Consider the following 27,212-nt stretch of genomic DNA (forward strand, 5'->3'; position numbering starts at 1 on the left):
GCCGTGCAGGGTGGGGTGAGGGTTGGTGAGCTCTTAGCCAGGCTGGGGAGCCAGCCAGCTGGGCAGGAACCATCAGGGCTGCTTTTCCACTGACGAACTGTCTGACCTCGGGCAACTTCCCACAGAGTCTCCACGTTCTTTGCAAAGCGGGACATGATCTCAGGCTTCCAGGACTGGTGTAAAGCACACTTGACATTCACCCTTCTGTTACTTCGACATGAATTTACTGAGCATCAGCTGGTGGCGGGCCCCAGGATAAGGAGCAGAGCAGACAGCTGGCCTGGGTTCCTGGGCGTCTGATGGGTTGGGCAGCCTTGTAGCTACGGCAACATCCGACATGAGCAGGACTGGGGAGGGGGGCCTAGCCAGTGCCCGTCCACGTGGCGCCTGGCCCCTCAAGGGCTCCAGAGACCCCAACCTTCATTCACAGAAGCCCGTTCAGCCGCTTGCCAGCATCTCCCTCTGCCATCGGTGCACATGGCACCCTCGCTAAGAAGTCCCAGGGGCCACCCAGGACCCCTTCTCCACTCCCTGCCCAGCTCAGCTCTTGGGGTGGCCCCTCTGGGCATGGTTCCGAAGCAGGCTTGAGCTGGGCGCTGGCCGGGGCGGGCTGCCCGCCCTCCTTGCTCTAGCGCTCTCCTCTGGGTTGGGCCCACACTCTTCCCAGGACCTCCCAACCCTGTCAAGTCCCAGCAGCCATACCCAGCCTGTGGCTCCCCCTGGCAGTTAATGGCCAGTTTCTGTGTTTCCCCACTTTCGGGTGAACGTCTGCCAAGCCCACAGGATCAGGACTTGCCCCCTTCGGAAGGGGACTTGCTGAACTCAGCAACCTTCACCACACTTCGTATCCTGGGGGCTCAGGCAGGTCCTTGCTAACCAGGGATCCCAGCGCAATGGGAAAACGTGCCCTCCGGACTGCCCTCCGAGCGCAGCCTGGCGGGGCACAGTTCTTACCTGTCTGCCCCCAAGATACCATCCTGGTGCCCCTCAGTGCCAAGCCCGCCGCCGTGCCAAGGAGCGAGGCTCCCACCCGTCCCAGCGGGCATCCTCAGGAAGGGCTCGGCTCCGGTGGCAGAAGGAGCTGCCAGAGCAGGGCGAGGGGCTGCCTCTGAGCTGTCAAGCCTCTGGGGTATCAGAGTCAAGGGACCAGAGGGGACTGTTTCCCAGAGGAGGGTGGGGTGTATGGCAGCAGGAGGAACATCAAATTCCCTTTCTCTCCTGCGTCACTGGGCCAGGTCTCCCCCAGCTTGTCCACTGCTCCTGGGTGTGTTCCCGAACCCCCCACCAAGCCCACCTCCCTGGCTCCCAGCTGGGGAGAAAAGCCCCCACCTCAGATTTCCCAGGTTTTGCCAGCAGGAGCCCCTGGAAGCTGGCTTTGGCGTCCTTTTGATGTGTCCATCCTTCTTTAAGCCTGTCCTTACTCTCTGGTACGGCAAGTCCTCCAGGCCCGGCTGCACATGCTCTGCCCTAGTCCTGGGATCAGTCATTTCCCCAAAGCAACGGCTCCTTTGGGCGAAGGCAGTATTAAAACCCGAGCTCCGGGTGCTGTGCACTCACGGCTATGGGGGTGTCCCTGCTCTCCAGCCCTCTCGGAGCCAGGAAAGGAGCAGCTCCCGTTCCCATCTAGACTCATTCATCAATACATCATTTTGACCTTGGACTCCTACTGGGGTATCTACTCAGAATAAAAATAACCATTACGAAATTAATTAAATCTGGGGCACCTGGGTGTTCTCAGCTGGTTAATCATCTTCCTTTGGCTCAGGTCATGATGTTGGGATCCTGGGATCGAGGCCCGCATCGGCTCCCTGCACGATGGGCAGCCTGTTTTCCCCTCTCCTTCTGCCTGCTGCTCCCCCTGCTTTGTCTCTCTCTCTAATAGATAGATGAAATCTTAGGAAAAAAAGAGAAATTAACTAAATTTAAGAAATCTTAAATGCGTTCAATAGTCTTATTGTTAGCACTGAGAGTGGAGTAGCTACTTTAACATATATGTTTACGTTGCTAATAAGTAATTATGTTAATGTTATCTGAAGCCAAAATTTTTTTGCATAACAGATATAAATCTTAAAATTATGTACAATCCTGTAATCTTACTTTTGAATTACAAATATCAGTATGAAGTCATAATTTTGGATATTTGTTTAAGTAGGCTCTACACCCTATGTGGGGCTTGAACTCATGACCCCGAGATCAAGAGTGGCACCCTCTACAGGCTTGCCAGCCAGGCACCCCCATAATCCATTTTCTTATTTTGAAAGAAATACATTCTTCTTAGTTCTGTCCACTGCAAAGACCTCGAAGCAGAGACAACCCAATAGAAATGAGCGACACTCAGACTACAGTCTTAAGAGGACACTCCCTGCTAAAAGGAACCAGGGTTCTTTGGAGAAAGGCTAACTCTGGGTCTGGGACAGGAAATATGCAAAATAAGCCTGAAATCTCTTGTCAGACTCGGTAGCAGGGAATGAAACACTGTGGGGTCTTGTCAGATTGACAGAGGACACACCTTTAAGGGACTGCCACCAGCCAGAGACAGGATGGATTTTAGCATCAAAAATATCCATGGGTTCTAATACATTTTTAAAAAGTCATGAGTCCATAATAATACTTTTAAAACTTGATCACGTCAGAGTAAGTTGCTTGGGCCTGGCGCTGGCAATGCAGGGTCGGGATTCCAGCCCCTAGTCTCTGCCTTGAGAGGCTGCTGGGGGGTTTCCCCCAAACTTGAGGCTCAGCGGGGCAGCTCTCCTGGGGGCCCCTCCCACCCGCTTCTGAAGTCTAATCATCTCAGACTCTTCCCCTAGTTTCCTCAGCTATGGGGGTGCCAGTTGCTTCCCCGGCTGCCCTGTGATAGCTCAGTGTTCACTCTTTTGCCTTCTCGACTCTTACAGACCTTGTTTAACGTTTCTTCAGATGATTTCTCACTGTTAAAGTAGCTGGGACAGTTTCCCTCTCCTGACAGGGATCTGGCTGGCATGGGCACCAAATATTTATGCTGAAATTGGTGCAAAAAGAAGAAGAAGAAGAAGAAAGAGAAGGAGAAGAAGAGGAGGAAGAAGAAGAAGAAAGAAGAAGAGAAAAGAAAAGAAAGTAGAAAAAAAATCAAGATTTTTCTTGCCACTCCTATACTTATATTTCAGGTACTCAAATAGCAGATAATGAAAAGCTTTTCGTTTTAGAGAAATTCCAGCTAAGAATACAGAACGAATGATCTCATTTGAAAAACCACCATGTGCAATGCCTCATTCATGTAGGATGTAGGCGAATACCGTCCACAAACAGCGCTAAAACCATCCCGTGAAGCTTGGTAGGGGACCTTACCCCCATGCACCTTGCTAACAACTCCTGAACCCACGGGTCAGTTTTCACATCATGAAACACAGAACCACCCCCTGATGTGAAACCGAAGCATCACCTGAGAGGTGTTCTTTCCAAAATGATAGCTTCTGCCTGTCCCTAGCAGCCTCCGTGAGAAACCGGCGGCCTCAGCCCACCTTAGACCGCGACTCGAGGGTGCAATGGGCTAGATCCGGCGTGGGCGGTCCACGGAGCGGTCCAGCTCCGTTGGCCAAAATAAAAGGCATAAGAAGAGGTGAGAAGGGGCTGTGGTGGATGAAAGAGACACAGAGACGTTCGCAGGAATCAGTGTAGACCCTGTTCGGACCCTCGTGCAAGCAGGATAAAAAAAAACATACTTAAGAGCATCAGAGCAATCTGAACACAGACTATTGGGTGAGGAAATCAAGACACAATGATACGGGCATGATGGTTACATTAAGAAAAACAATACCCGGGAGTCTGCTTCTCCCTCTGACCTTCTCCTCGCTCATGCTCTCTCTCACTGTCTCTCTCTCTCAAATAAATAAAATAAAATCTTAAAAAAAAAAAAAAGAAAAACAATACCCTTCTCTGCTAGAGAAACACGCAGTATGCACGTACATACATTATGCACAGGGTGTGTGCATTCTGGTGGGTATAATCGGGAAGATGGGATGCGATCTGGGGTTTGGTTTAAGTTCCTCCAACACTGAAAACTAAAGAAAGGAGCACCTGGCGGGGGCTCAGTCAGTGAAGCGTCTGCCTCGGCTCAGGTCACCATCCCAGGGTCCCGGGACCGAGCCATGTGTCCTGCTCCCTGCTCAGCAAAGAGGCTCCTTCTCCCTCTCCCTTTGCCTCTGCTCCCTCTGCTTGTGCTCTCTCTCTCTCTCTGTCAAATAAATAAATAAAATCTTTAAAAAAAAAAAGGAGAGAAGAAAAGAAAACTGTGGGGAGTGGGGACTTACAAGGCAGGGGGCCCAACGCGATGGTTATCGAAGTTGGGGGATGGGTTCTAGGGAGCTCCCTATGCCCTCTACTCTTGAGGATGTTTGAAAATGCCTATTATAAAACTTTGTTTAAAAAGAGAGAGCAAAAATATGTCAGCTTAGCAACAGAAAAATGTATGTATGTTCAGCCAAAACCATGAACAGGAATGTTCAGAGCAGCACTATTTATAGCCGTCCCAAACCGGGAACGATCCAAATGTCCATCAACAGCCGAATGGGAAAGTGGTGGATATTCACAGGAGGGAGTGAAAACCACGGATGACTCCTGGAGGCCCAGCACAGAAGTCACACATAAAACTGCACACATTGCTTCCTTTACTACAAAAACAGGCAAAAGTAATTTATGCCAGGGCCCCTGGGTGGCTCAGTGGGTTAAACCTCTGCCTTTGGCTCAGGTCATGATCTCAGGGTCCTGGGATCGAGCCCCGCCTTGGGCCCTCTGCTCAGCGGGGAGCCTATTTCTCCCTCTCTCTCTCTGACTGCCTCTGCCTACTTGTGATATCTCTTTTTCTCTCTCTGTCAAATAAATAAATTAAATATTTTTTTAAAAAAGTAATTTATGCCATCCAAAATCAATGTGTTTCTGGAGGTAGAGACTGAAAAGGATCAAGGCGGGGCAATGAGGGGAGCTGGGCTGGGAATGTTTTATTTCTTCATCTGGGTGCTGGATACAGGAGTGTTTGCTCACATAGTGAAAATATATTGAGCTGTGTACTTACTACTTGTGCGCTCCTTTGTATGAATCGTCGTCAGGAAGAAACTTACAGCGCTGGGCACCTCGGTGGGACAGCTGGCGGAGCGCCGACTCTTGCTTTTAGCTCGGGCGGTGATCTCAGGATCATGAGATCAAGCCTCATGTTGGGCTCCGCACTTGGCACAGAGTCTGCTTAAGATTCTCTCTCTCCAGGGCACGTGGGTGGCTCAGTCAGGTAAAGCAGCTGCGTTGGGCTCAGGTCCCTGGGATCAAGCCCTGCATCCGGCTCCCTGCTCAGCGGAGAGCCTGCTTCTCCCTCTCCCTCTACCTGCTGCTCTGCCTGCTTGTGCTCGCTCTCTCTCTCTCTCTCTGTCAAATAAATAAATAAAATCTTTAAAAAAAAAGGTTCTCTCTCTCCCTCTCTCTCTCTGTCCTACCCCTGTAAAATAAACAAATAAATCTTTTTAAAAAACCCAAAAGTTAAAGTATATGCTAAAACTGGAACTAAAACTAGAAGGATACAGAGAAGATGGGTGTGGCTCCCACGCAGGGATGACACAGCAAATTGGTGAAGTGTTCCATATTTTTGTAAACAAAAATGATTAAATAAAACAGTCATAGTAAAAAACAAAAACAAAACCCCTTAAAGATACATGGGCTCGAGAAAGAGGATGGGTACGGGTACATTATCACAGATCGGGAAGAAATCAAAGTAATCACTAGAGACTGTTTTCAGAAAAAGTAGGACAACCAGCTGGAAAATCCAGAGGAAATTAATAGCTTCCTAGAATAGTGTGAAATACCAAGATTGACCTTGAAACAATTTGAGTTCGTGAATAGATTAACAACTAAATAAGAGATTGGAAAGATGATCAAAGATGGTGACGGCAAAAAAAAAAAAAAAAAAGTCAAAGAAATTTTGGCTCCATTTATAAGATTGTAAACTGCTTCACTAACTAAACTTGTTAAAACTTAAACAAATTCCTGTTGCTCACCATGTTATCTTAGAAGCTGGTTCTTGTATCCCAGGAAGTTTATCTTCTTCTCTTATGAAATACACACTAAGTTCATGCTAAGATAGGTCAAGCATTGGGTACGATGATTACACAAGTAACCAAAATGTCCAGCATGAGAACTGAGGCAAGTCTAGAAACTCTTTCACTCGCTTGAGGAACTAGTAAAAAGCTCATTTTCTTCTGTTTTCTTGAAGGGTCTGCCATTTCCCAGGCCTGTAACCACTGTCTTCCTCTTAGAGTTGTTTTGAAGAGCTACTATGAGTTTTCCGAATCTCAACAGTGTAGAGGCGCCCGGGTGGCTCAGTCGGTTAAGCGTCTGCTTCTGCTCTGCTCGTGATCCCAATGTCCTGGGACTGAGCCCCATGTGGGGCTCCCTGCTCAGTGGGGAGTCTGCTTCTCCCTCTCCCTCTGTTCCTCTCCCCATCTCGTGCTCTCTCTTTCTCACCAAAAAAAAATACATAAAATCTCTAACAAAAATAAACACAATATAAATCTTTGTTGTGGTTATTCTTTCAACTATCAAAAAAGGCACCAGACCCAGATGGTTCTAACTCACCTTTAAATAGCAGATCATTCGAACGCTGTTTACACTCTTCCAGATCAGAGGGAAAGACGGTAAGCACTCCGACACGTTACATGATGTTAATAAAATGGTAATGACCAAATCCGATAATGCTGCAAAAATGAATCTCAGTTATAAATAATATAATTGCAGACCCTCTAAATAAAGTACCAAATCAGGGTGCTTGGGTGGCTCAGTCTGTTTAAGCGTCTGACTTGTGATCTCAGCTCAGGTCTTGATTTCATGGTCATGAGTTCAAGCCCCTCGTTGGGCTCCATGCTGGGCACGGAGATGACTTAAAATACAAACAAACAAATCAAATCAAATCTGGCAGCATATCAAAAGAATAATACAGGTGGAGAGCCTATTGACATAATTCATAACACAAAGAAATAAGAAAACCGTGTAATTACACCCATTACATCTGATAAAAATGGATCATCTATTTCAAAGGAAAACAAAAGCTCTAAGGAAACTAGAAGCAATGATGTTGAATGCAAGTGCTAACACTTGGTGACCTTCCAGAAGAGAGAGAGGTCGGGTGTGGACGCTGAGGTCCTGGGCCAGCCCTGCGAGACACCCCCAGGAGCAGTGCTTCCCCAACAGAGCCCACTTGGAAGCTTCAAGCCGGTGCTTCTCCTGGCTGTGGCACCTGGGAGACTGGTTCTCTGGCCCTCCTGCCATTCCATGAGCGTATTAGTCAGGCTTCTTCAGGGAAACAGAACCAACAGCATCTACCCACAGGTAAGAGAAGTTTGTTATAGGAACTGGTGTACACGATTATGGAGGCTGAAAAGTCCCCCAGTCTGCCATCTGTGAGTTGGAGACCCGGCAGAGCCCATGGTGTGACTCAGTAGAAGTCTGAAGCCCAAGGACCGGGGAACCGACAGTGTAAGTCCCAATCCAGGTCTGAAGGCCTGAGGAGAGCCGATGTCCAAGGCAGGAGAAGATGGATGTCCCAGCTCAGAGAGCAAATTCACCCTTCCTCCACCTTCTTCTCTCTTCAGGTCCTCAACAGATTGGCTGATGTCCATCAGCATTGGGGAGGGGAACCTCCTTTTTTTATTAAAAAAGGTTACTTTGAATTTTTAATTTTTAAAATTAATTTCATTGGTAGAATTTAGTGATTCATCAGTTGCATGTCGCTTGTAGAGCACATTACATCACGTGCCCTCCTTAATGCCCATCCTCCAGGTATCCCTTCCCCCACCCTCTGGTCCTCCAGAAACCTTCAGTTTGTTTCCCAGAGCTCAGCATCTCTTACAGTTTGCCTCCCTCCAATTTTCATCTTATTTTTCCTTCCCTTTTCATTAATTTTGTTTCTTAAATTCCACAAATGAGTGAAATCGTGTGATATCTGTCTTTCTCTGACAGACTTACTTTGCTCAGCGTAATACCCTCTAGTTCCACCCACATCGCTGCAAATGGCAAGATTTCATTCTTTTTGATGGCTGAGTAATATTCCATTGTATGTATACACCACATCTTCTTTATCCACTTGTCTGCTGATGGACATCTGGGCTCTTTCCATAGTTGGCTATTGTGGCCATCGCTGCTATAAACACTGGGGTGCATGTGCCCCTTTGGATCACTCCATTTGTGTCTTTGGGGTAAATACCCAGTAGTGCGATTGCTGGGTCATAGGGCAGCTCTATTTTCAACTTTTTGAGGAACCTCCATGCTGTTTTCCAGAGTGGCTGCACCAGCTGCATTCCCGCCAACAGTGCAGGAGGCTCCCCTTCTTTCCCATCCTCGCCAGCACCTGTCGTTTCCTGACTTGTTCATTTTAGCCATTCTGAATGTTGTGAGCTGGTATCTCACTGTGGTTTTGATTTGAGTCTCCCTGATGCCCACTGATGTTGAGCATTTTTTTCACGTGTCTAATGGCCATTTGTATGTTTGGAGAAGTGTCTGTTCATGTCTTCTGCCCATTTCTTGACTGGATTTTTTGTTTCTTTTGGATGTTAGTTTGGTAAGTTCTTTATAGATTTTGGATCCTAGCCCTTGATCTGACAAGACTTGGCAAATATCTTCAGGCAGCGGGACCTTCTTTACTCAGTCTGCCGATCTAAATGCTAATCTCTTCCAGAAAAAGACTCACCCAGAAATAAAACCTCTCTGTGTATCCCTTAGCCCAGTCAAGCTGACACATATAATTAACATCCAAATGTGCCACCTAAAATGGTCTACAAAATTCCTTTTTTCCTTAAAAACAAACAAACAAAAAAACAGAGCAGTTTCTATTCTCTACAGCTAATGCCTTCTATTTGTCCTGCTTCCTATTGTTTTTCTCCTTCCTTGCTTTCCTTTTTCATGATTGACCTTTTAATGCCTTTTCTTTCTCCTGGCTTGGGAGTTATACACGCATTTTCTATTTTTTTTTTTTTTTTTTTGGAGATTACCCTTAACACTTCAACAAGTGCATTAACAAAGTCAAAGCTTACTCGAGGAGCTGTCTCCCCTCAAACTATACAGAGCCTTTAGAACACCATATTACTACCCCTCTCTGTTCTTAAGGGTCCTGTTCTCCGGTACTCTAACTTTTTAAGAGCCCCCGCACCCCCCCCCCAAGTCCCACATCACCACCTTTCCTTCTTGCCTTGTAGTTCTCTTCTCTGGAGTCACTTTCATTCTTCCTGACGTTCATCTGGAAACTCCTTCCTTCTGTTGGTGATAAACTCTTATGTTCTTTTGGTCTACATGTCCTTGCCCTGGCATAGGATGGGATGGCCTTCCTCACTCACGGGGCTGGGATGAGTCCAAGTCCTTCCTTGATGGCCATTTCTCTGAAGTCCCAACACCCTGGAAAGACAGTCTGCCTTGCTCAGGGCCTGTCCTCAGGCTAAGCTGGGTCCCAACCCTTCCTGCAACACCTGTCTCCCCTTCTCAGACCTGAATTACCAGATTCTGCCATCCCAAAAGATTCCCTTGGGGGGAGCCTGGATGGCTCCATTGGTTAAGCGTCTGCCTTCGGCTCGGGTCATGATCTCAGGGTCCTGGGATCGAGCCCTGCGTGGGGCTCTGTATTCAACATGTAGTTTGCTTGAGATTCTTTCTCCCTGTCCCTCTGCCCCTCCCACTCGTGCTCTCTCTTTTTCTCAAATAAATATAATAAATCTTGAAGGAAGAGAGAGAGAGAGAGTGAGTGTTGTCAGAATCCTTTAGCCTGGCCTCCCAAGCCCTGTACCTTCTATATTTCATGTGTCCCTGTCCAGCATGGACACACCGCATTACCTCCCTTTCCTCAGACCGCTGTCCTTTCCCTTTTCTGTGCTTCTGCTCTGGAAGACACTAGGAAAAGTAAAATTGCTTCCAAGCCAGCACATGCTCTGCTTTGGGGATTGGGGAGGAGACAGCTGGGGGTAGGGCGGGAGGTTCCCAAAAAGTGTCTGGAACACAGAGAACCAAGAAAGCAGAGGACCTCTGCACAGGCCCTCTCTCACAAAGCTACGCGTGGCCACAGATGGTTTGATAAGGCAGACCTTGATTACCAAAATGCTTAATTATGGGAGAGGAAAGCACTCGGAGGCTTTGGAGACAAGCCAAGGGCGGGCGGCAAGGGAAGTAAGAGTCTGAAAGCTGCAGCAATATCTAGCAGGGAAACACTTGAAAGAGCAGGCAGAGGAGGCCTCTGGGGAGAACACGCCTTTAGAGTTCTGAGGCCGCGCCCCTCCACCTGTTCTACGTGGCCCCGTGGCCTCCTGAATCCCGTGCCATTTTCTGAAACAGGGTTCCTGGCGGCACAGATACTGCTCTGAGTCCCCCAGCACCCTGATAGGGTACTAGAAAACTCAAAGATGAGGGCAGCTCCCCACCTTTCTCCAAGCATATCCTCCATTTTGTATGTGTTGGAGGGAAGGGGACGGATCAGGCCTTGGTAGGTGACTCTCTGCGGGGTGCGGGGCTTGCACTGCTCTTGCCCTTGGCGGATCCTAGTTGGGGCGGATGGCTTGGGTGCTGCAGGCCAGGGGTAGGCGCTGACTTGCCGATTGAGCGTGCTGATTGTGACCCCTGCTGGTAGCTTCTAGAAATGTCGACAGAATATGGAGTCAGCCACCTCGTGTGGGCTCTGGGCCCAGGTCGCAGAGTTGGAACCACAGTGCATCCCCCCCGCCGCAGGAGGAAAGGGAGCGCTGTTCTCATGCAAGAATTAATGAGAACACAGTGAGAGCTGGGACTATGTCCCTGCTGAACACCCGGGACTGGTAAGGAAAAGTTGCTGATGCTTGGCCCCTCACTGGGAGCCAGCAAGGGTTGCAGACCAGACACATTTTAGCAGCCGCAGACTCCATCACAACAATAACTGAAAAAAAAACCTGCTGTGACTCCTGGCCCTCAAGGGACAGCCTGGGACAGCGGCTTTGCTCCACCGCAGCACCCCTGCCTTCGGTGGGACCAGTGGACTCTGGTGCTGTGGCCACATGGCTCGAACTGGGAGCCGCGGCCGCTGGCCTGACTTGCCGTTACACTGCTGATCCAGACCCTGGCTCCCACCGAGCCAATGTCCACCTTCCCTCGCATGTTCTTCAAATACGGGGCAGGGGAGGTGGTTGGACTTTGAGTGAAGGCAAAATCCAGTGTCCTTCAAGGCAGGTCACTTCCCTGGGGGACATCTGGACAACGACTAAGGGTCAGTTGCTGGCCATACACCTCCAGCCACACAGTAAGAAGCCCGATGCCAGTTCAGCTTCTTCATATATTGAAGGCAGCAGAGGTCATATTTAAACATTTTACTAAAGCCTTTTAGTAAAGGGGCCGGCAGACAAGAGGCCACACCTGAGGGGCCTGTGCAACGAGGGGCTTTGGGAGATTGGCCAAGTGTGGCCACTAGGCCATCTCTCCTTCAGATCCCAAGGAATTAGCCTCAGCTTCGGAAAGCATCTTCCACCCGCACTCAGGGTTTTGCATTCATGGTCTTCCTGTTGCCGAGACAAGCGCTCTGCAAACCCCACACATATCCCCTGGGCTCACAACAGATCCGTGCTGGCCAGATTTCAGCGGCCACCAACTGCGATTCTCTGCCTTACCTGGCTCCCGAAGACTGCTCTACCCACTGGCACAGGCAGGTGGGAAGCTAACGCCCCCAGGAGCGGCCTCCTCCAACAACGACAGCTGTGCACTGGTGGGAAAACAGCCTCGCTGCCATGGCCCGTGGGGGCTATTGCTGAAGTGTTAGCCACTGGCTTCCTTGTGAGGGAAGTTTCTGGTATGGTCAGCTGCACTTTCAGCCTTCTGGAGAAGTCAGCCTGAGTTGAAGTAACGAACACAACAGATGGGATAGCAAACAGAAGGGATATGTCTTAGGCATGAAACAGGGAAATCATGGGGCGCCTGGGTGGCTCAGCCAGTTAAGGGTCTGCCCTCAGCGCAGGTCCTGATCCCAGGGTCCTGGGATCGAGCTCTGCAGGGGCTTCTGCTTCTCCCTCCCCCTCCCCCTGCTCATGCTCTCTCTTGCTTGCTCTCTCTCAAATAAATAAGTAAATAAAATCTACTTTAAAAAACAAACAAGCAGGGAAATCAGAAGACCAGACTGAAAATAATCTTCTAAGAGGAAAGACTAAAGAAAACCACACAAGAAAAGCAAGGCGATATGGAAAGTAGAAGTAAAGATGCTAAAATATAAATAACAGGGATTCTAGAGAGGAACATAAACATGGAGGGAGAAAAAATTTGAAGAAATAATGGGGATAAATCTCCTGGAGTCATACAGAATAAAGCCCAAAGAGTGCCTAACGGAGAAAAAGGAGGGTGTGAGGTCGATCTGGTTGTGACGTCTGTCACCCCATTGGTCACTGGGGTTGAATTGGCTGATCTGAATGGCTAGGTACGCGTCCCCTTCCTCCCTCACTGCTCCGTGTGCATCCTTCCCAAAGCTGCATGCTTGGTTGAAGAGGACAAGCTTCCCCGATAGAGAAGGACCAGTCTTCAGTCAAGGGTAAATGAGTGGTCCTCAGTAGAACCTCCAGACGAACTCTCAAGACCCATATGTAGGAGAATATGGGGTAGCCAGGCTTCCAAGAGTCCAGACACGGCCAAACAAGGCGCTGCACGTGGCCGTCCGCCTTTAAAACACACACACACACACATACACACACATGTGCATGCACACACACGCACACACATACACACACACGCACACACGTGCGCACGCACACACACATACACATGCTCAAGAAGAAAGAAAGATAGAAAGAAAGAAAGAAAGAAGGAAAAGGAATAACTCACATCTACATACACCATCTTGAATTTTAAGACTCTCAGAGATTACGGAGAGAGGAAAGAGCATATGACATGCGAGGCAACGAGAATAAAGAAGACAACGAAGTAATATTTTCAAAGTATTGAAGGAAAAGAATTTAGAATCTAGAAATTTATAGCCATCCAAATTGTCATTCAAATATGACAGATGGGCCCCATACACCAATCGTAATGAGTTAAATGAGCTGAACGTAGCGGTTAAAAGAAGGGTGACTCGGGTTTTAAGGATCCAGATACACGTCCTAGAGACTGGTAAAGCCTGGGGAGGGATGTGTATAGATTGAAAGTAACAGGATGGAAGATAACTTCTCAGGCAAAAATAAAAATACTAAGCAGAAGAAATCTAGGGGAGCTATGTTATCATCAGATAAGATAGAAAGGATCTGTAGGGATGGAAAGCGTCACTCCATAAGGGAGGGTTTGAGTCACAAAAACAGCAATTTTAAATATGTTGTACTTAATAACATTAACTCAAAATATATTAAGCAAAAATCAAGAGGCTATAGGAAGAAATCATTAAATCCACCCCAGGGACCCACAGCTGGCGAATGTCAATCGACGTAACCACTTTGGAAAACATTTGGTGGCATCACCTAAGTTCCGACTGAGAAATTCCATGCCTAAGAACTGTCCCAGGAGGAGCTTTCACACCCGAACAGACACATCTACAAGAATGTTTACAAGAAGTGGGGAGAACCCAAGGGCCATCAGCAGAAGAGCAAGTGGATAAAAAGTGGATATAGTCCCACAAGGAAATAATGGTGGTCAAACAAATGAACTACAGCAACATATGGCAATTAGGAGAATCACTGTAATGTAATATGAAATGAAATGTCCGCCCCCACATAGGACATTCAGCATGGTATCCTTTTCATATGATAAAACAAAATTTAAAAAAAACAACAGCACATGTAGATACAAGAAAACCACATGGAAAGAAGACCAGGGCAGAGGGAGTTCAAGTGGGTTGCCTTGGGTGCGGGAACGAGTGGGATGGGCAGAGTTTGGATGAGGGTGGAGGCAAATGGTTGCTTGGGTTATTGCACAGTCCTAGACTTCGTTTCATAGTGGGAGGTTTGAAGGTGCTTATACTATTAAAAATAACCAACTAAATATTTAAAAATAGTAACTTATGAACCAAAAATGGAATTGTAATGGTAATTAGAAAACACTCAAAACTAAACTATAATGAAAACACCAGGGGAGCCTGGGTAGCTCAGTGGATTACGCCTCTGCCTTTGGCTCAGGTCATGATCTCAGGGTCCTGGGATGGAACCCCGTATCGTGCTCTCTGTTCAGTGGGGAGCCTGAACAGAGCTTTTCCCCCTCTCTCTGCCTACCTCTCTGCCTACTTGTGATCTCTCAAATAAATAAATAAAATCTTTAAAAAAAACCACACACACACACACCAGATACTTCACACCTATCAGAATAGCTACTATTAAAAAGAAAAAAAAAAAGAACCCCATTTTTGTTGGCAAAAATGTGGAGAAATCGGAACCCTTGTGTGCTGTTAGTGAGAATGTAAAATGGTGCCATTGCTATGGAAAACAGTATGGCTGCGTTTCCTTAAAAAATTAAAAATAGATTTATCTTATCATCCAGCAATTCTACTTTTGGGTGTATCTCCAAAAGAATTGAAATTAGGGTCTCAAAGAGATATATTTATATACTCACGTTCATAACAGCATTATTCGCAACAGCGAAAGGGCGGAAGAAGACTCCAAGAGTCCGTCAATAGATGAAATGAATAAGCAAAATGTCGTCTATTGTATGGAATATGGCTCAGCCTTAAAAAGAAAGTGAACTCTACCATGTGCTGCAACGTGGATGAACCCTGAAGACATTATGCTGAGTGAAATAAGCTGGTCACGAAAGGAGATTGTTTGCACATAAATGTGAGTGTAGTGAACACTAAATACACTAAAAAATGGTTATGGTGGGAAATCTTGTTTCCCTCAATAAAAAAATTCAATTAAAAAAATAACTAAATACAATACTCAATTAAAAAAATAGCAACTAAATACAAATACACATAGAGCTGCATCAAAGAACATTTTGGCCTTAAAGGGTAAGACTGTCCCACAAAGGAAAAATAGTACCTTCACAGAAAAATGATCTAGGGGACCCCTGCGTGGCTCAGTCCGTTAAGCAGCCACCTTCAGCTTGGGTCATGATTCCAGAGTCCTGGGATCGAGCCCCGTGTTGGGCTCCTTGCTCAGCGGGGAGATTGCTTCTCCCTCTGCCTGCTGCTCCCCATACTTGTGCTTGCTCTCTCTCTGATAAATAAATAAACAAATAAATGAATAAATAAAATCTTTTAAAAAAGAAAAATGATCTAGAAGCCATCTCTTTAACCAGGTGATCAAAATTAGCAGCACCAATAACTAGCCATTCTCCTTTCTGTGCTTTTCGATACGCAAAGAAGCACATATCTGTTCTGGGCTATTTTTGCCAAAATTGTTTGACCCAAATCTCAGTATGCAAAAACGATCACACAAATCCAAATGAGGGACATTTTTCTAAGCTAACTCACCTGCTCTTGTTTAAAAAGCCCATTTAATAGGGGAAAAAAACCCATTAAGGTTTCTGTTCTAAATTAAAAGAGGTTAGAGACGTGACCACTCCATGTGCAAACCACGTGTGTTGTGCACAGTGAGAGACACAAGGTGGCATTTGTTACAGAGCGGTGGCCCCACCAAAAGGCACACAGTTCTGGGCAACTGGGTGGCTCAGTGCATTAAGCCTCTGCCTTCAGCTCAGGTCATGATCTCAAGGGTCCTGGGATAGAGCCCCACATCGGGCTCTCTGCTCAGTGGGGAGCCTGCCTCCCCCTCTCTCTCTCTGCCTGCCTCTCTGCCTACTTGTGATCTCTCTCTCTTCCAAATAAATAAATAAATAATCTTAAGAAAAAAAAAAAGGCACACAGTTCTTTCAGCTTTTCTTCAGGCTGGCATGGAGTAGGAGGTAAAGCCAGAGTGTCCAGCCTCAAGGGTATATTTAGAATAAGAGCCACAGAATGAACCCAAGCAAGCGTGAGGGCAGGGGAACTATGTAAAAATCTACAACACAGAAACAAGCCAACAGTGAGGACGAATGACAACAAAACGCTGGTATTCTGAAGACCGAATGAGAAGAGTCTACGAAGACTGACAGGACTCAAAGGAGAAAGTGTAATCATATCAGATATAAAAAGAAGACATACTGTGGATACAGTCAAGATGACAAAAAAAAGCAATTCTGCAAATTACTCCGTGCAATAAACTTCAAAACGCAGATAAAATGAGGAAATAGGAAAATACTTTTCCTTGTTAGTATCAAGAACAGAAACCCGAACAACCTATTATCAACAAAAATCCAGAGTTAAAAAGTCTTTCCACCCTGGGCGCCTGGGTGGCTCGGTCGCTTGAGCAGCTGACTCTTGATTTCAGCTCAGGTCCTGATCTCAGGCTCTGAGTGTGGAGCCTGCTGAGGATTCTCTCTCTCTCTCTGTCCCTCCCCTGCTAGTGTGCACTCTCTCTAAAGAAAGTATATTTTTAAAAAACCTTCCCACCCACCTAAAGATGCCAGGCACAGTTGGTTTTACAGCAAGTTTCACCAAAAATTTCGGAAATGCAAAATTCCAATCTGGTACAAACGCTTGTAATGAAAATAGAGACAGGACACCCTAACTCGTGTTTTCAGATCGGCATAACCTTGATATAAGAAGGGCAGCATGGGAAAGAAAAAAACTTAAACCATCTCACTTATGAGACTGAATGCCAAACTGCTCCCAAATACCCAGCAATCTTTTGAAAAATAGATCATGCCTCTTTTATTCCAGGAATGCAAGGATGTTTTATGGTGAGAAACCATCAAGGTCTCTTACCACATTTACAGTTTCAAGGAGAAAAAACACGTGGCTAGCTCAGACTGCCGTGTGTGCTCCTTGGCCCATATATATGCGTGGCAGGAAGCCTGCCTCTCCCTGTCCCACTCACCCTGCTTATGTTCCCTCTCTCATTCCCTTTCTCACTGTGTCTCTATCAAATAAATAAATAAAATCTTTTAAAAAATTAAAAAACAAAAAACAAAAACGCTCAGTTCACCTGGGGACATCTGTTCACTCATGACTGGAATTTGTCACTAAGCTGGGAGGAGAGAAGTGGGATTCAGCTTCAGAGAATGACCAACAGGAGGATGCTGGGGAACACAAGTACTCTACCTCTTCCAGGATTCTTAGCTACAACCCACAGGAGCTAAATGGCTGGTAAGAGATGGAGAAGTAGAGATGAAAAGGTTTTGGGAGGGGAAATAGAGGCTCTTAGGTAAATCACACAATCACTGAGGGCTAGAGAAAACCAAAACCCTAAGGCCAGGCCTACAGATGTAAGGCCAAAAAAACCACAGCTCCACATAACCAAGCGGGTAACAGTCAAAGGAGTACTTAGAGGAAAATTTGTAGCCATAAATACGTAAGAAAACAAGACTGAAATGAAGCATGCAGTTCAATAAGGTAGAAATGAGCAAACAAACCCAAAGAAACAGAAGGAACAGCTAGTAACGTAAGTGGACATCTTGCAGAGAAAATAAAATACACAAAACGGAGGACAAATGTTTGTTGGTTTTATCTGCTCTCCCCTGTTGTCCCCTTATTCTGGTAAGAGAACTGCTCTATTCCCCAGGAAGCACGTGTTGTACATATGGATCAGGCTTGGCTCATTTGCCACTCACCCCATCCTCCCTATTCTGCCCACAGCGCTTGCTCAGGAGAGGGCCAGTGACCCAAGATGACCCAATGGTCTTCCATGACATACACAGATGCTAACAAAGGAACTTTTTGCCTATAAGGACTGAGGGTAACCCGAAGCTTCCTGCAGCAGATGATGGCAGGGAGCCCGAGATTGGCCCACCTAGCAAAGTGGAGATCATCCAAGAAACAGAGAGGGAGCCCAGGTGAAAGCATGGTGGTCCTCGATCAGCTCTGCCCACAGCTTTCTCTTAAGACTTTTGGTCAATGAGCCCTCGTTTGCTTCTGCTAGTTTAGAGTTAGATTTTGTCACTTACAGCTAACAAATTCCCAAATAATACAAATACTGTGTATACCCTTTTGCCTGAAGACACTTAAATGCAGATGAAATCTGACTACAGAAAAATATAAAGTGCCAAAATGGGCTCAAGGATAGAGAACCCAAACAGACAAAAGGCCACGGAATTAAAAGACAGGCAAGTCTCTACTCCTTAAAAAGGAACCAAACACAGATGTTTTTATAAGTAAAGCCTACCAAACTTTGAAGCAACACATAACTCCTGTTCTTCAAATTATTTGAGGACCAAGAAAAAAGATTAACTGTCTCCAAGTCCATTCTACAAGGCTAGCATAAGACTGTTACCAAATTGAGACAGGGAGATCATTAAAATAAGAAGTGAAATAGTCCCAGGAATAAATATAAAAATACTAAAGAAACAAACAAACTCTAAGAGAGGGGGTTTATATGAGATTGCAAGGATGGCTCAATGCAAGGAAGTCTGTCCATAGAAAGAACCACAATAATAAAACGAAGTCTTTCGGTTATCTCTATAGCCTCGAAACCCATCACTATTAAATAAAGGGGGAAATCCTTCAGTAAACTAAGAACAGAAGGAAACATTTTTAGCCCTAATGAAGGTTATCTATTAGGCTCCTAAGGCAAGAGTTTTGTTACATGACTCCTGAGAACAGTTCCCTCAGGGAGAAAAATGAGGGTGCCACCCAGCATTATACTGAAGGCCTTGGCCTCCATGATCCCTAAAAAGAAAACCACCAGTAGGACAGGATTGGACGGCCTGGAAAGCCAAGAGAATCAACTGAAAAACTATGAGCACAAAAGAATTCCATTAGAGGGCGCCTGGTGGCTCAGTCTGTTGAGTGTCTGCCTTCCGCTCACTCAGGCCATGATCCCAAGGTCCTGGGATGGAGACCCGTATGCATCCGGCTCCCTGCTCAGCAGTCGGTCTGCTTCTCCCTCTTCCTCTGACCCAACCCCCGCTTTGTGCTCTCTTGCTCTGTCAAATAAATGATAAAATGTTTTTTAAATTTTTGACTAGATTGGGGCACCTGGGTGGCTCAGTGGGTTAAAGCCTCTGCGTTCAGCTCAGGTCATGACCTCAGGGTCCTGGGATAGAGCCCCACATCAGGCTCTCTGCTCAGCGGGGAGCCTGCTTCCCTTCCTCTCTCTCTGTCTGCCTCTCTGCCTACTTGTGATCTCTAATAAATAAAATCTAAAAAAAAAAAAAAATTTATTGGATTAACTTGGGTGAAAAAAGACAGCTTTCCTAAATGCCAGTAACAGTCAGAAATGTAATGTCAAAAGATCGCATTCATAACAACAAATAACTCTAAAAATTCCTAGTACTAAATTGAACCAGAAAGAACCATATGAAAATAGCCTTACAAAAGCACATACACACTCCGTTTCCGGATACGAAAATTCAAAACTGTTAAGATAGCATTTTTCTCCACATCAAGCTCTGAGATTTAAAACCCTGCCAATGAAAATCTCAGCAGACTTTTTAAATGGAAATGGACAAGGTCCTGGTGTAAGGAACAATACAAAGTGTTCAAGTAACGGTGGGGCAGGAAAGAGTTCGGAGATTCCGAGGCCTGCCATGAAACATGGCACGTGCACTTACATCAACAGAACAGATGGGAAACTCCAGAGAGAGTTTGCAGGAATTTAGTTTATTTTAAAAAGGTGTTTTAAATCCGTAAAGAAAGACTCATTCAATAGATGGTATAGAGATAAATGACTACCCCTTTAGAAAAAAAAAAATTTGCCTCCCATAAAAAATAAATTTCAGACAAGTTAGATACATGTACACATTCTTAACTCATCTGAAGTTTTCTGTATATATACACATACACACAAATATAGACATGTATACGTTTAAAGCTATACTAAGCTAATAGGAGGGAAAGTGACCAAGAAGCAGATAACACGAAGCCGTAGCTGGAAAGGATGTGCGACCAGTGACAAGTCCTTCAGATTGTGTTTTAGATGGGAGAGTCCACAGCACCTCTGATGCTAAAAGATTCAGTAGAAAGGGAAAAAACAAAACGCGCATGAACTCCTTAAGCAAGAAGACAGACATGCTCCAAAACACAATAGGAAAGGTTTAAGTCCCACTGTGTTACACAGGGAAGTTGAAGACAAGACAACCCAGAAGCACATCTGTAGGCTTGGTAATGAGCAGGTGAGAGTTCCCTCCAATGGCTACAATTTCTTAACGAAGTGTGTGGTCAATACCTTACAGGGGAAGGCAGAATTGGTAGACAACATACAAGCTGTGAAACAGGACATCCCAGAGATCTATAGGCAGCGCTCAGTGTCCACCTGAGGTTTATAATTATGAATTTAGGTAAGCTGTTTTCTCTAGCAGTTACTTGAGCACAGGCCCAGACGTGGACAGCTGCGTTGGCCAGGGTTAGTCTTACTGGATAAGTACAGGGGAGGGAAATGAGGAAGTGGAGGGTGTGGATGGAATCCACGTTGCACAAGGAGGGAAGTGAAGATAGGACAGTAATGGGAAGAATGTGTGTGGTGGGTGGCGGGGGTGGGGGTGGGGTTGCAGCAGACGAAGATACAGAGGAGGTAGTCACAGAGGAGGTAGTGGAGCAAGCAAGCCAGAAAGCCAGAGGTGGTGACTGCAGATACTTGAATTCAAAAGGGGCCGCAATTCCTATCAATGGCGGGAGGTCAGGGAGTGACTAATGAGGTAGGCAGCAGCCTGGAGAGGAAGACAAGGAACTAGGGGGCCATGGTGTTGAGCGGACCATCCATGGGATGGAGAAAATGCCAGCAGAAGCAGGGCTGGAAGACTCGAAGCCAGGAGATAAACTGTTCAGGGTGTGAACAGTGATTAGAAGATCAATGCCAACAACGAAGAAAGTGTATATAACCAGTGGTGAAAGCTTCAAAGAAGTGGGATGAGGTGGTTTGCAGGAAAGCTGCGGAGTTGACAGAGCAGCCTCAAAGAGGCTACCGAGCAGAGTGATGTACGCAGCAGTATGGAGGCGGTGCACCCGCAGACGGCGAGCAGAAAGCCAGGAAAAGCAGCTTACCAGGTGCTATGAAATTTGTCCTGAGTGTCTCTTAGAGGTAGGGCACTAGGTCCTAGAGCTGTGTTCCTGAATGCCTGAGTCAGTATTAATTACCAGCAAATAATACAGATGGATTGTTCCGAGTTTCTATTAAATACATCCAAGAAGGCACAGCACAGGGCCTGGTGCTCACTGATGGCCCAATGAGAGAGAGAATCTAGGAAAAGTTCCAGCCATTCCCATTTCCTGCTCGTTTAGGACCTGCACCTGAGGGACCCACCAAGGAGCAGTTTTTCACTTCACCACGAGTCCCTCCTCCCTCTAGAGAGCCACTCAGACACCGGCACAAGTCATCACCCACCGGGGGTTTAATTCTCCTTGAGCAAAAGGTCAGTTCAGAGAGGGGGGGGTCCGGCCTTGTCCCCCATCCCGGGGGGAAGATCCGCAGAGCACCCTGAGAATGTCCAAGCTCAGAGGAGCCAAGAACTAGTCTCTGAGCAAGAGAAGTGGATCCAGGGACTCAGGCCGCCTCCTCCTCTTCGCTCTCCTCCTCGCTCTCATGATACTGTCTGCGGTTGGTGTTAACGAAGAGGTCGGAATCGTCTTCAGAGCTGGACTCTTCTCCTGAGGACTGTGGCTCTGCTGGGAGTTCTGGCTGAGTCTGTCTGCACGGGGAAAACGGACAGGGTTAACCCAATGTCTTCTAGAAAAACTAGATCTGCAATCAAGGAGCCCCACAAAAAGGAAGACCACATGGTCAAGAAAGACTGACTAAAGACCACCTTCCACCTCACCTCCGAAGTCTGCGAAAACCACTGGCTTTAATAATAAGGATTCTACAACCACGAGCTAACGCTCAGGACACTCATACCACATAGCAAGTATTATACTAAGCAATTTTACAAGCATTAACTCCTTTAATCCTCACAAAGCTCCCACTTTATAGACGAGGAAATCTAGGCTTAAGGGATCAAGTGACCTACTTAAAATCATTCATTTACAAGAGGCAACACCATGATCTCAACCCGGGACATGGGACTTCCAAGCCGTACTCCCAACCACATACTTAGGAGCATCTACCAGGGCCTCTACATAGGAAGAATGTTTCTATTTCCTCCTCAAGGCGCCAAGGCCTGAACCCCCATTTTTTTGTCCCAAGCCTTCTCACCTGTTCCTGTTGTTGTGTTTCTCAGCCACTTCTGAGAAGGCCTCAGGCCTGCACCAAGAGAAGAGCCGGGGTCAGAAAGGAGACAAAACTAGACCAGCACAAAACCTGTTTCGAGCTGTCCCTGCCTAGGATGCCATGACCTTCCCTCCTCCAATTTCACAGCTAGAAAATCAGTCTCCCCAGAAATGAGACAGCCAATGACCAAAGTAACTACCCTACCAGAGCCCTTCCTTCTGTAGAGAGCGCACGTGGTCTTTGCAGAGCACAAAGGAGATCTCAGCCTTCACTTTTTCTCCCTCTTCAATAGGGTCAACAATGAGGAAGTCCCCTGCAGGTAAAAAAGAAGAAAAAACACAGCAGATCCCGCTTGTAGTGGGGAAGGCCAAGCCGACAGGAAGCAGCTGTCTCCTACGGGCTGCCTCTCTCACCTCTCTTGATCCAGATGTTCTTCCGGTATTTGGAGGGCATGCTCACCAGGAAGCGCTGCCCCTGGGCCGTCTCCACCTCATGCAGATTGTTCCCAGGCGTCCTGAGCACCTGCTCCAAGAGAGACCCAGAATTAATGAGCCTCATCGCTTAGCTCAAATATCCAGTGAGCTGTGCTGCGTCCTACCCCCGTCCTAGGGGCCCAAGGGGACTAGAAGGAGGGGGAGGCAGGGCAGCTTGTGCCCCATGCCACTCACCCTCACGATCTGCTGCTGGTCAGAGGGCACCATGTGCTCCCCCAGCACCTCTTTCACCACATGCTTCCTCTTGGTGGCCTGAGACATGCTGGGTCCTGTTGCAGGGGCTGAGGGACGCAGAGACTGTCAGCTCCTCCTCCTGAGTTTCGTGGATGGCAAGCTCAAACCCAGGACTGTTCTGGAGATGGAGAGAGACCTTTTACTGAGAAGTGACTGTGTCCTGGTTAAGAATGTGAGCTCGAAAACCCAATTACTAGGATTCAATACCTTGGCTATTTCCTAGCTGTTCAACTTCTCTAGCTTCAGAGAAAAAGAACAGCTAACTCCCATCACTGTTAGTAGAATAAAATAACGCAAACTAAGCACTTAATACAGCAAATGGCACATAAAAACAACTCCCGTGAGGGGCGCCTGGGTGGCTCAGCTGGTTAAACCTGTGCATTCCGCTCAGGTCATGATTCCAGGGTCCTGGGATGGAGCCCCACATCAGCCTCCCTGCTCAGTGGGGAGTCTGCTTCTCCTTCTCCCTCTGTCCCTCCCCCTGCTTGTGCTCTCGCTCTCAAATAAATAAATAAAATCTTAAAAAAAAAAAACCACCCTCTTATTGTAAGTATTGACATAATCACAGAAACTAAATACATGTTCTGCAGAAGTCATTCTGACAACCGCTGGGGAAGGAAGGTGCGATAAACAGTATCTTCCTCACACGTTTGTACATCGCACGTGTCTCACAGCCACACAGCACAGATGCTGTTGTTTTGTTTTGTTTTTTTAAAACACTACAGCCAGAAGCCACTTAGGAGACTCAGAGCGAGGGTCCCTGCCAAGAACGAGTTAAAACGAGTTAACAAAAGGTCTGGTAAGCCGGCTTGGTCTGCGGCGCCGGCCAGATTTCTGACGCGGGTACTGAGGAGACAAGGGCTGGTACCACCCGGGCAGACAGCTTCCCAAAGCACACTCCTCAGCGTCAGCTCCAGCTGCCGTCCCCTGCCCTCCTCCCTATGCTGGAGGAGAGACGCTCAGAGAGAGACCCACGGGGGCGCCTGGGTGGCTCAGTCGTTAAGCGGCTGCCTTCCGCTCAGGTCATGATTCCAGGGTCCTGGCATCGAGCCCAGCGTCGGGCTCCCTGCTCAGCGGAGAGCCTGCTTCTCCCTCTCCCCTAGCTTGTGTTCCCGTTCTCACTGTGTCTCTGTCAAATAAGTCATCTTAAAAAGGACTGCTTAAAAGAAAGAGAGAGACCCACACTTACTCTCTCGCCCTCGTCGCCCACGGGCACTGCCCGAACGACCTCGTTCTCCAGGCTGGACACAGAGAAGCTCGCCCACGACTCACTTCGCAGCTGAGTCAACGAGGGCACAGAAAAGGGCCGGCGGCCACCACACTGGCGTGGACGTAGACTCAAGTCCCCCGCGCCTCCGACTCCTTCTTGACTCCTCCAAGCCCGGTGACGACGAGGACGACAGGAGCCCTCCGGAGTCGGACCCTTCCGAGCACCGTACTTCCGATACTATACCGGAAGCCTATCGGCCACCCTCCCCTGCCTTGTCCGTCCCTCAAACGCTTCCCCCCGCCCGGTCGGCCAAGGCTAAGTTCTTGAGTTCCCGATGCCGCCCAGCGGGCGATGGAGTTTTCTCGAAGGCCTCAGCTCCTTGAGACCGGATATGCTGCCCGAGAAGCGAGACCATAGAAGGCAGCCAGGCTTCCCGCAAGACGACCCGAAAGCGGTGCTCACTGAGGGCGCCGTTGAGGTCGGGGGCGCCTCATCTCTATGGCTCTGTGCGGCTAGAAGTGCCCAACTCGGAATTTTTTTTAAAGGCAGCTCGTGAGGCGACCCGGAAGCGGAAGTGGAAGAAAGTTCTAGTGTGTTGAGGTATCGCTGGGAGCAGCCGGGTGGCGGGAGGAGCCGTTACAGAAGCCGGAGCTGCTGGTGAGCGCTCCCCGCGGAGCAGGCCCCGAGCTGGAGGCGGGAGGGGCCGCGGGGAGGGGGGGAGGTGAGGGACCTCGGCGCCGCAGCGGGCCAGAAGATGCGCCTTCGGAGAGGGCCCGGGCCGCCGTGCGGGGAGAGGGCGGGGCGCGGCGCGGCGGCGCGTGGAGAGGGCGGGCAGGTGGGCGGGGCCGGCGGGCGGGGCTGGGCGGGAGCCTGAGCGATGAGCCTGAGCGATGACCCCGAGGGGCTGAAGGAGCAGGTTTACGCTCTCCGCGGCCCGCGCTTTCTGAGCGGTGCGTGCGGGCGAGCGGGGCCTAGAGACCCATCGTTTGCTTTTCAGGCCGGGGAGCCGCTCTAGGAGGGCTCAGTGCCTTCTTAGCCAGCCAAGGTCACAGAGAGAGTGACAGTTTCAGGGAGGACCCAGAACCATTCTTTTGCATAGCGGGGCGGGGGGGAGGGGCTCTTCTTGGACTTCCAAGTTCTCACATTCGTGAACTGATGAGAATTGAGTTAGCAGCCATAATGGCTGGTTCCGCTTTCTCATAACAAAACATTGCCCTGGTCTCTTGGGAGTTCCCGGTTTTCAGCCCTAACTCCCTTTTCTTGGGATTCCCAGATTCAGCTGATCAAGATGACAACCTCCCAAAAGCACCGAGACTTCGTGGCAGAGCCCATGGGGGAAAAGCCAGTGGGGAGCCTGGCCGGGATTGGTGAAGTCTTGGGCAAGAAGCTGGAGGAAAGGGGCTTTGACAAGGTGTGGGCAGGCTGCATGCACCTGGGAAGGGCTGGGGGTGGTGGACTGCAGTGTTTTCTGGTGCTTTGGGAGTGAGGAAAGCGAGAGTAGCTGTTGGGGGTGGCTATTGATGTGTGATGTGAAGAGACAGCCACCGCCTCCCCTACTTCTAGGCTCATGTGCTTTGAATGCCACGAAGTGGCCTTCTCATTCTTTCTTAGTCCCACAGAGCACTCAGCAGCATGCCCTTTACTTTGCCTGTTTTGCAGGCCTATGTGGTCCTTGGCCAGTTTCTGGTGCTAAAGAAAGATGAAGATCTCTTCCGGGAATGGCTGAAGGACACATGTGGTGCCAATGCCAAGCAGTCCCGGGACTGCTTTGGGTGCCTTCGAGAGTGGTGCGACGCCTTTTTGTGAGGCTCACTTGGGGAGCCCCCAGCCCCTAGCCCCAGCATCGAGTCTCCAGAGTTTGCAGCTGCATGGGGACTCCTCCCCTGTCCTCTACAAAGGAAGAGATTGCTGTTGTCGTACTCACTTTTGATGTACTTCAAGGTCTTTTGGGAGTTCTCTCCCCCACCATTTCAACTTTTTTGCATGCATCTCCCTTCTCCTTCCCCTGCTAGTTTCATGTCAACAATTATCGGCTTTTCCGAGTGGATTCCTGGCCCTTCCCTCACCCCCACCCCCACTGGTCTGTTTTACGCTATTTGGCTCCTTTTTTCGGCGGAATAGTCACTGTCCTTGTAAAGTTTTTTAAATCAATAAAGTCAGTGGCCTTCATGACTGGGCTTTAGGTGTTGAAAAGCAGGTGGGCTGGGACTTGCCCCAGGACTGACTAGGTCTGCCACACACCTTATCAGCACAGATCGAAACTGGCAGCTTCCTTCCCGCTCTGGAGGGCAGCCACCCTAGCCACGTGGGCCTCAGGCAGGTGCCTTGGAGTATCCCTTAGTAATCTGGCAGAGAGCGTGGGTTGTCCCCTTCTGGGATCTGGGTGGGCTGTGATGTTCCAGATGTCAGCTGAGTCAACAGCTGGGCTAGGTAGCACCTGGTGGAAAAGTCAGTGGGAGTCGGATTCCAGGAAGAGGGTGGATCAAATGTGGGTTAGAGTTCACCTGACAATCATCATGGGCTCTCCTGGCCTTTGGGAGGAATGGGCAGGGCTCTGGTCATCTCCTTGGCTCTCTTAAGGAGGCAGAAAGAACATGGACATCACAGCTGTGAATGAGTTACATGTTGGGTACATTTTTGTCCTGGTCTTTGTTGAACACTCAATATGAACCAGGCCCATGGCTGAGATCTTTGCAAACATTTCTTTCTCCCACAGTAATAAATAATTATTTTCTCTTTTATAGGTGAGGAATTCAGAGGCTCAGAAAGACTGAGTTATTTGTGGATTTACTGCTAGGAAGGAGCCAGTTTGGTTCTCAAAGTGTAACTCTAAAACCCATATACCTGAGGGCCCTTTGTCCAAGCAGCTTGGAGGGTCTTAAAGGCCGAGAGTCTGTGTTCATGACTATCAACCTCTTTCCTGCTTGGCCCCTCCCTGCAGGGACCCAGGGCTCTTGTTCCCTGGTCATGTCACTTGGCCTCTCCGAGCCTCTGTTTCCCCACTTGGAAAATGAGGTGGTAAGGATCAGCTGAAATGCTGCTTATGTACAACCAGCCCTGCCTGGATTTCCTTCCTTCTGCAGAGCATCGTCAAGGAACTACTGGCTTCTAGAATTCTCAGAGGGTTCACAGTCTGGTGAGGAGAGACCGACAGATATTAAATGCAAAACTTGG

At 48.1% G+C, this 27,212-nt stretch overlaps 2 protein-coding genes and 1 non-coding gene across 4 annotated transcripts; 2 read left to right on the top strand and 1 right to left on the bottom strand.

Moving 5' to 3' along the window:
- The first annotated feature begins 5,507 nt into the window (after positions 1-5,507).
- LOC122914834 lies at positions 5,508-5,610 on the top strand. Its single transcript, XR_006385904.1, has one exon. It is a non-coding gene; the product is annotated as a U6 spliceosomal RNA (small nuclear RNA).
- Positions 5,611-19,542: 13,932 nt separating this feature from the next.
- Positions 19,543-24,508, bottom strand: EIF1AD (eukaryotic translation initiation factor 1A domain containing). Its single transcript, XM_044259722.1, has 6 exons — positions 24,018-24,508; positions 22,769-22,946; positions 22,514-22,622; positions 22,305-22,413; positions 22,086-22,133; positions 19,543-21,582 (listed from the first exon to the last, which is right to left on the bottom strand). The coding sequence occupies exons 2-6, from the start codon at positions 22,853-22,855 to the stop codon at positions 21,438-21,440; spliced, it is 498 nt and encodes a 165-aa protein (XP_044115657.1). The 5' UTR covers positions 22,856-22,946; positions 24,018-24,508; the 3' UTR covers positions 19,543-21,437.
- An 89-nt stretch (positions 24,509-24,597) lies between these two features.
- On the top strand, positions 24,598-26,207 carry BANF1 (BAF nuclear assembly factor 1). 2 transcript variants are annotated; one of them, XM_044259724.1, is made up of 3 exons: positions 24,598-24,695; positions 25,312-25,449; positions 25,698-26,207. In XM_044259724.1, the coding sequence occupies exons 2-3, from the start codon at positions 25,327-25,329 to the stop codon at positions 25,842-25,844; spliced, it is 270 nt and encodes an 89-aa protein (XP_044115659.1). In that variant the 5' UTR covers positions 24,598-24,695; positions 25,312-25,326; the 3' UTR covers positions 25,845-26,207. The 2 variants fall into 2 exon arrangements, with proteins under 2 accessions (XP_044115659.1, XP_044115660.1); XM_044259725.1 differs by lacking the exon at positions 24,598-24,695 and adding an exon at positions 24,930-24,988.
- Positions 26,208-27,212: the final 1,005 nt, after the last annotated feature.

This window comes from Neovison vison, chromosome 7 (assembly GCF_020171115.1).
Source record: "Neovison vison isolate M4711 chromosome 7, ASM_NN_V1, whole genome shotgun sequence".
Taxonomy (NCBI): Eukaryota; Metazoa; Chordata; class Mammalia; order Carnivora; family Mustelidae; genus Neogale; species Neogale vison.

What these genes read in the sequence shown, in the direction of transcription:
- EIF1AD (XM_044259722.1), bottom strand. Translation starts at nt 22,855, where the DNA reads ATGTCTCAGGCCACCAAGAGGAAGCATGTGGTGAAAGAGGTGCTGGGG. An exon ending in ACCAGCAGCAGATCGTGAGG is followed by an intron (nt 22,623 to 22,768) that starts GTGAGTGGCATG and finishes CTCTTGGAGCAG; the next exon opens with GTGCTCAGGACGCCTGGGAA. An exon ending in GAACATCTGGATCAAGAGAG is followed by an intron (nt 22,414 to 22,513) that starts GTGAGAGAGGCA and finishes TTTTACCTGCAG; the next exon opens with GGGACTTCCTCATTGTTGAC.
- BANF1 (XM_044259724.1), top strand. Translation starts at nt 25,327, where the DNA reads ATGACAACCTCCCAAAAGCACCGAGACTTCGTGGCAGAGCCCATGGGG. An exon ending in AGGAAAGGGGCTTTGACAAG is followed by an intron (nt 25,450 to 25,697) that starts GTGTGGGCAGGC and finishes CCTGTTTTGCAG; the next exon opens with GCCTATGTGGTCCTTGGCCA.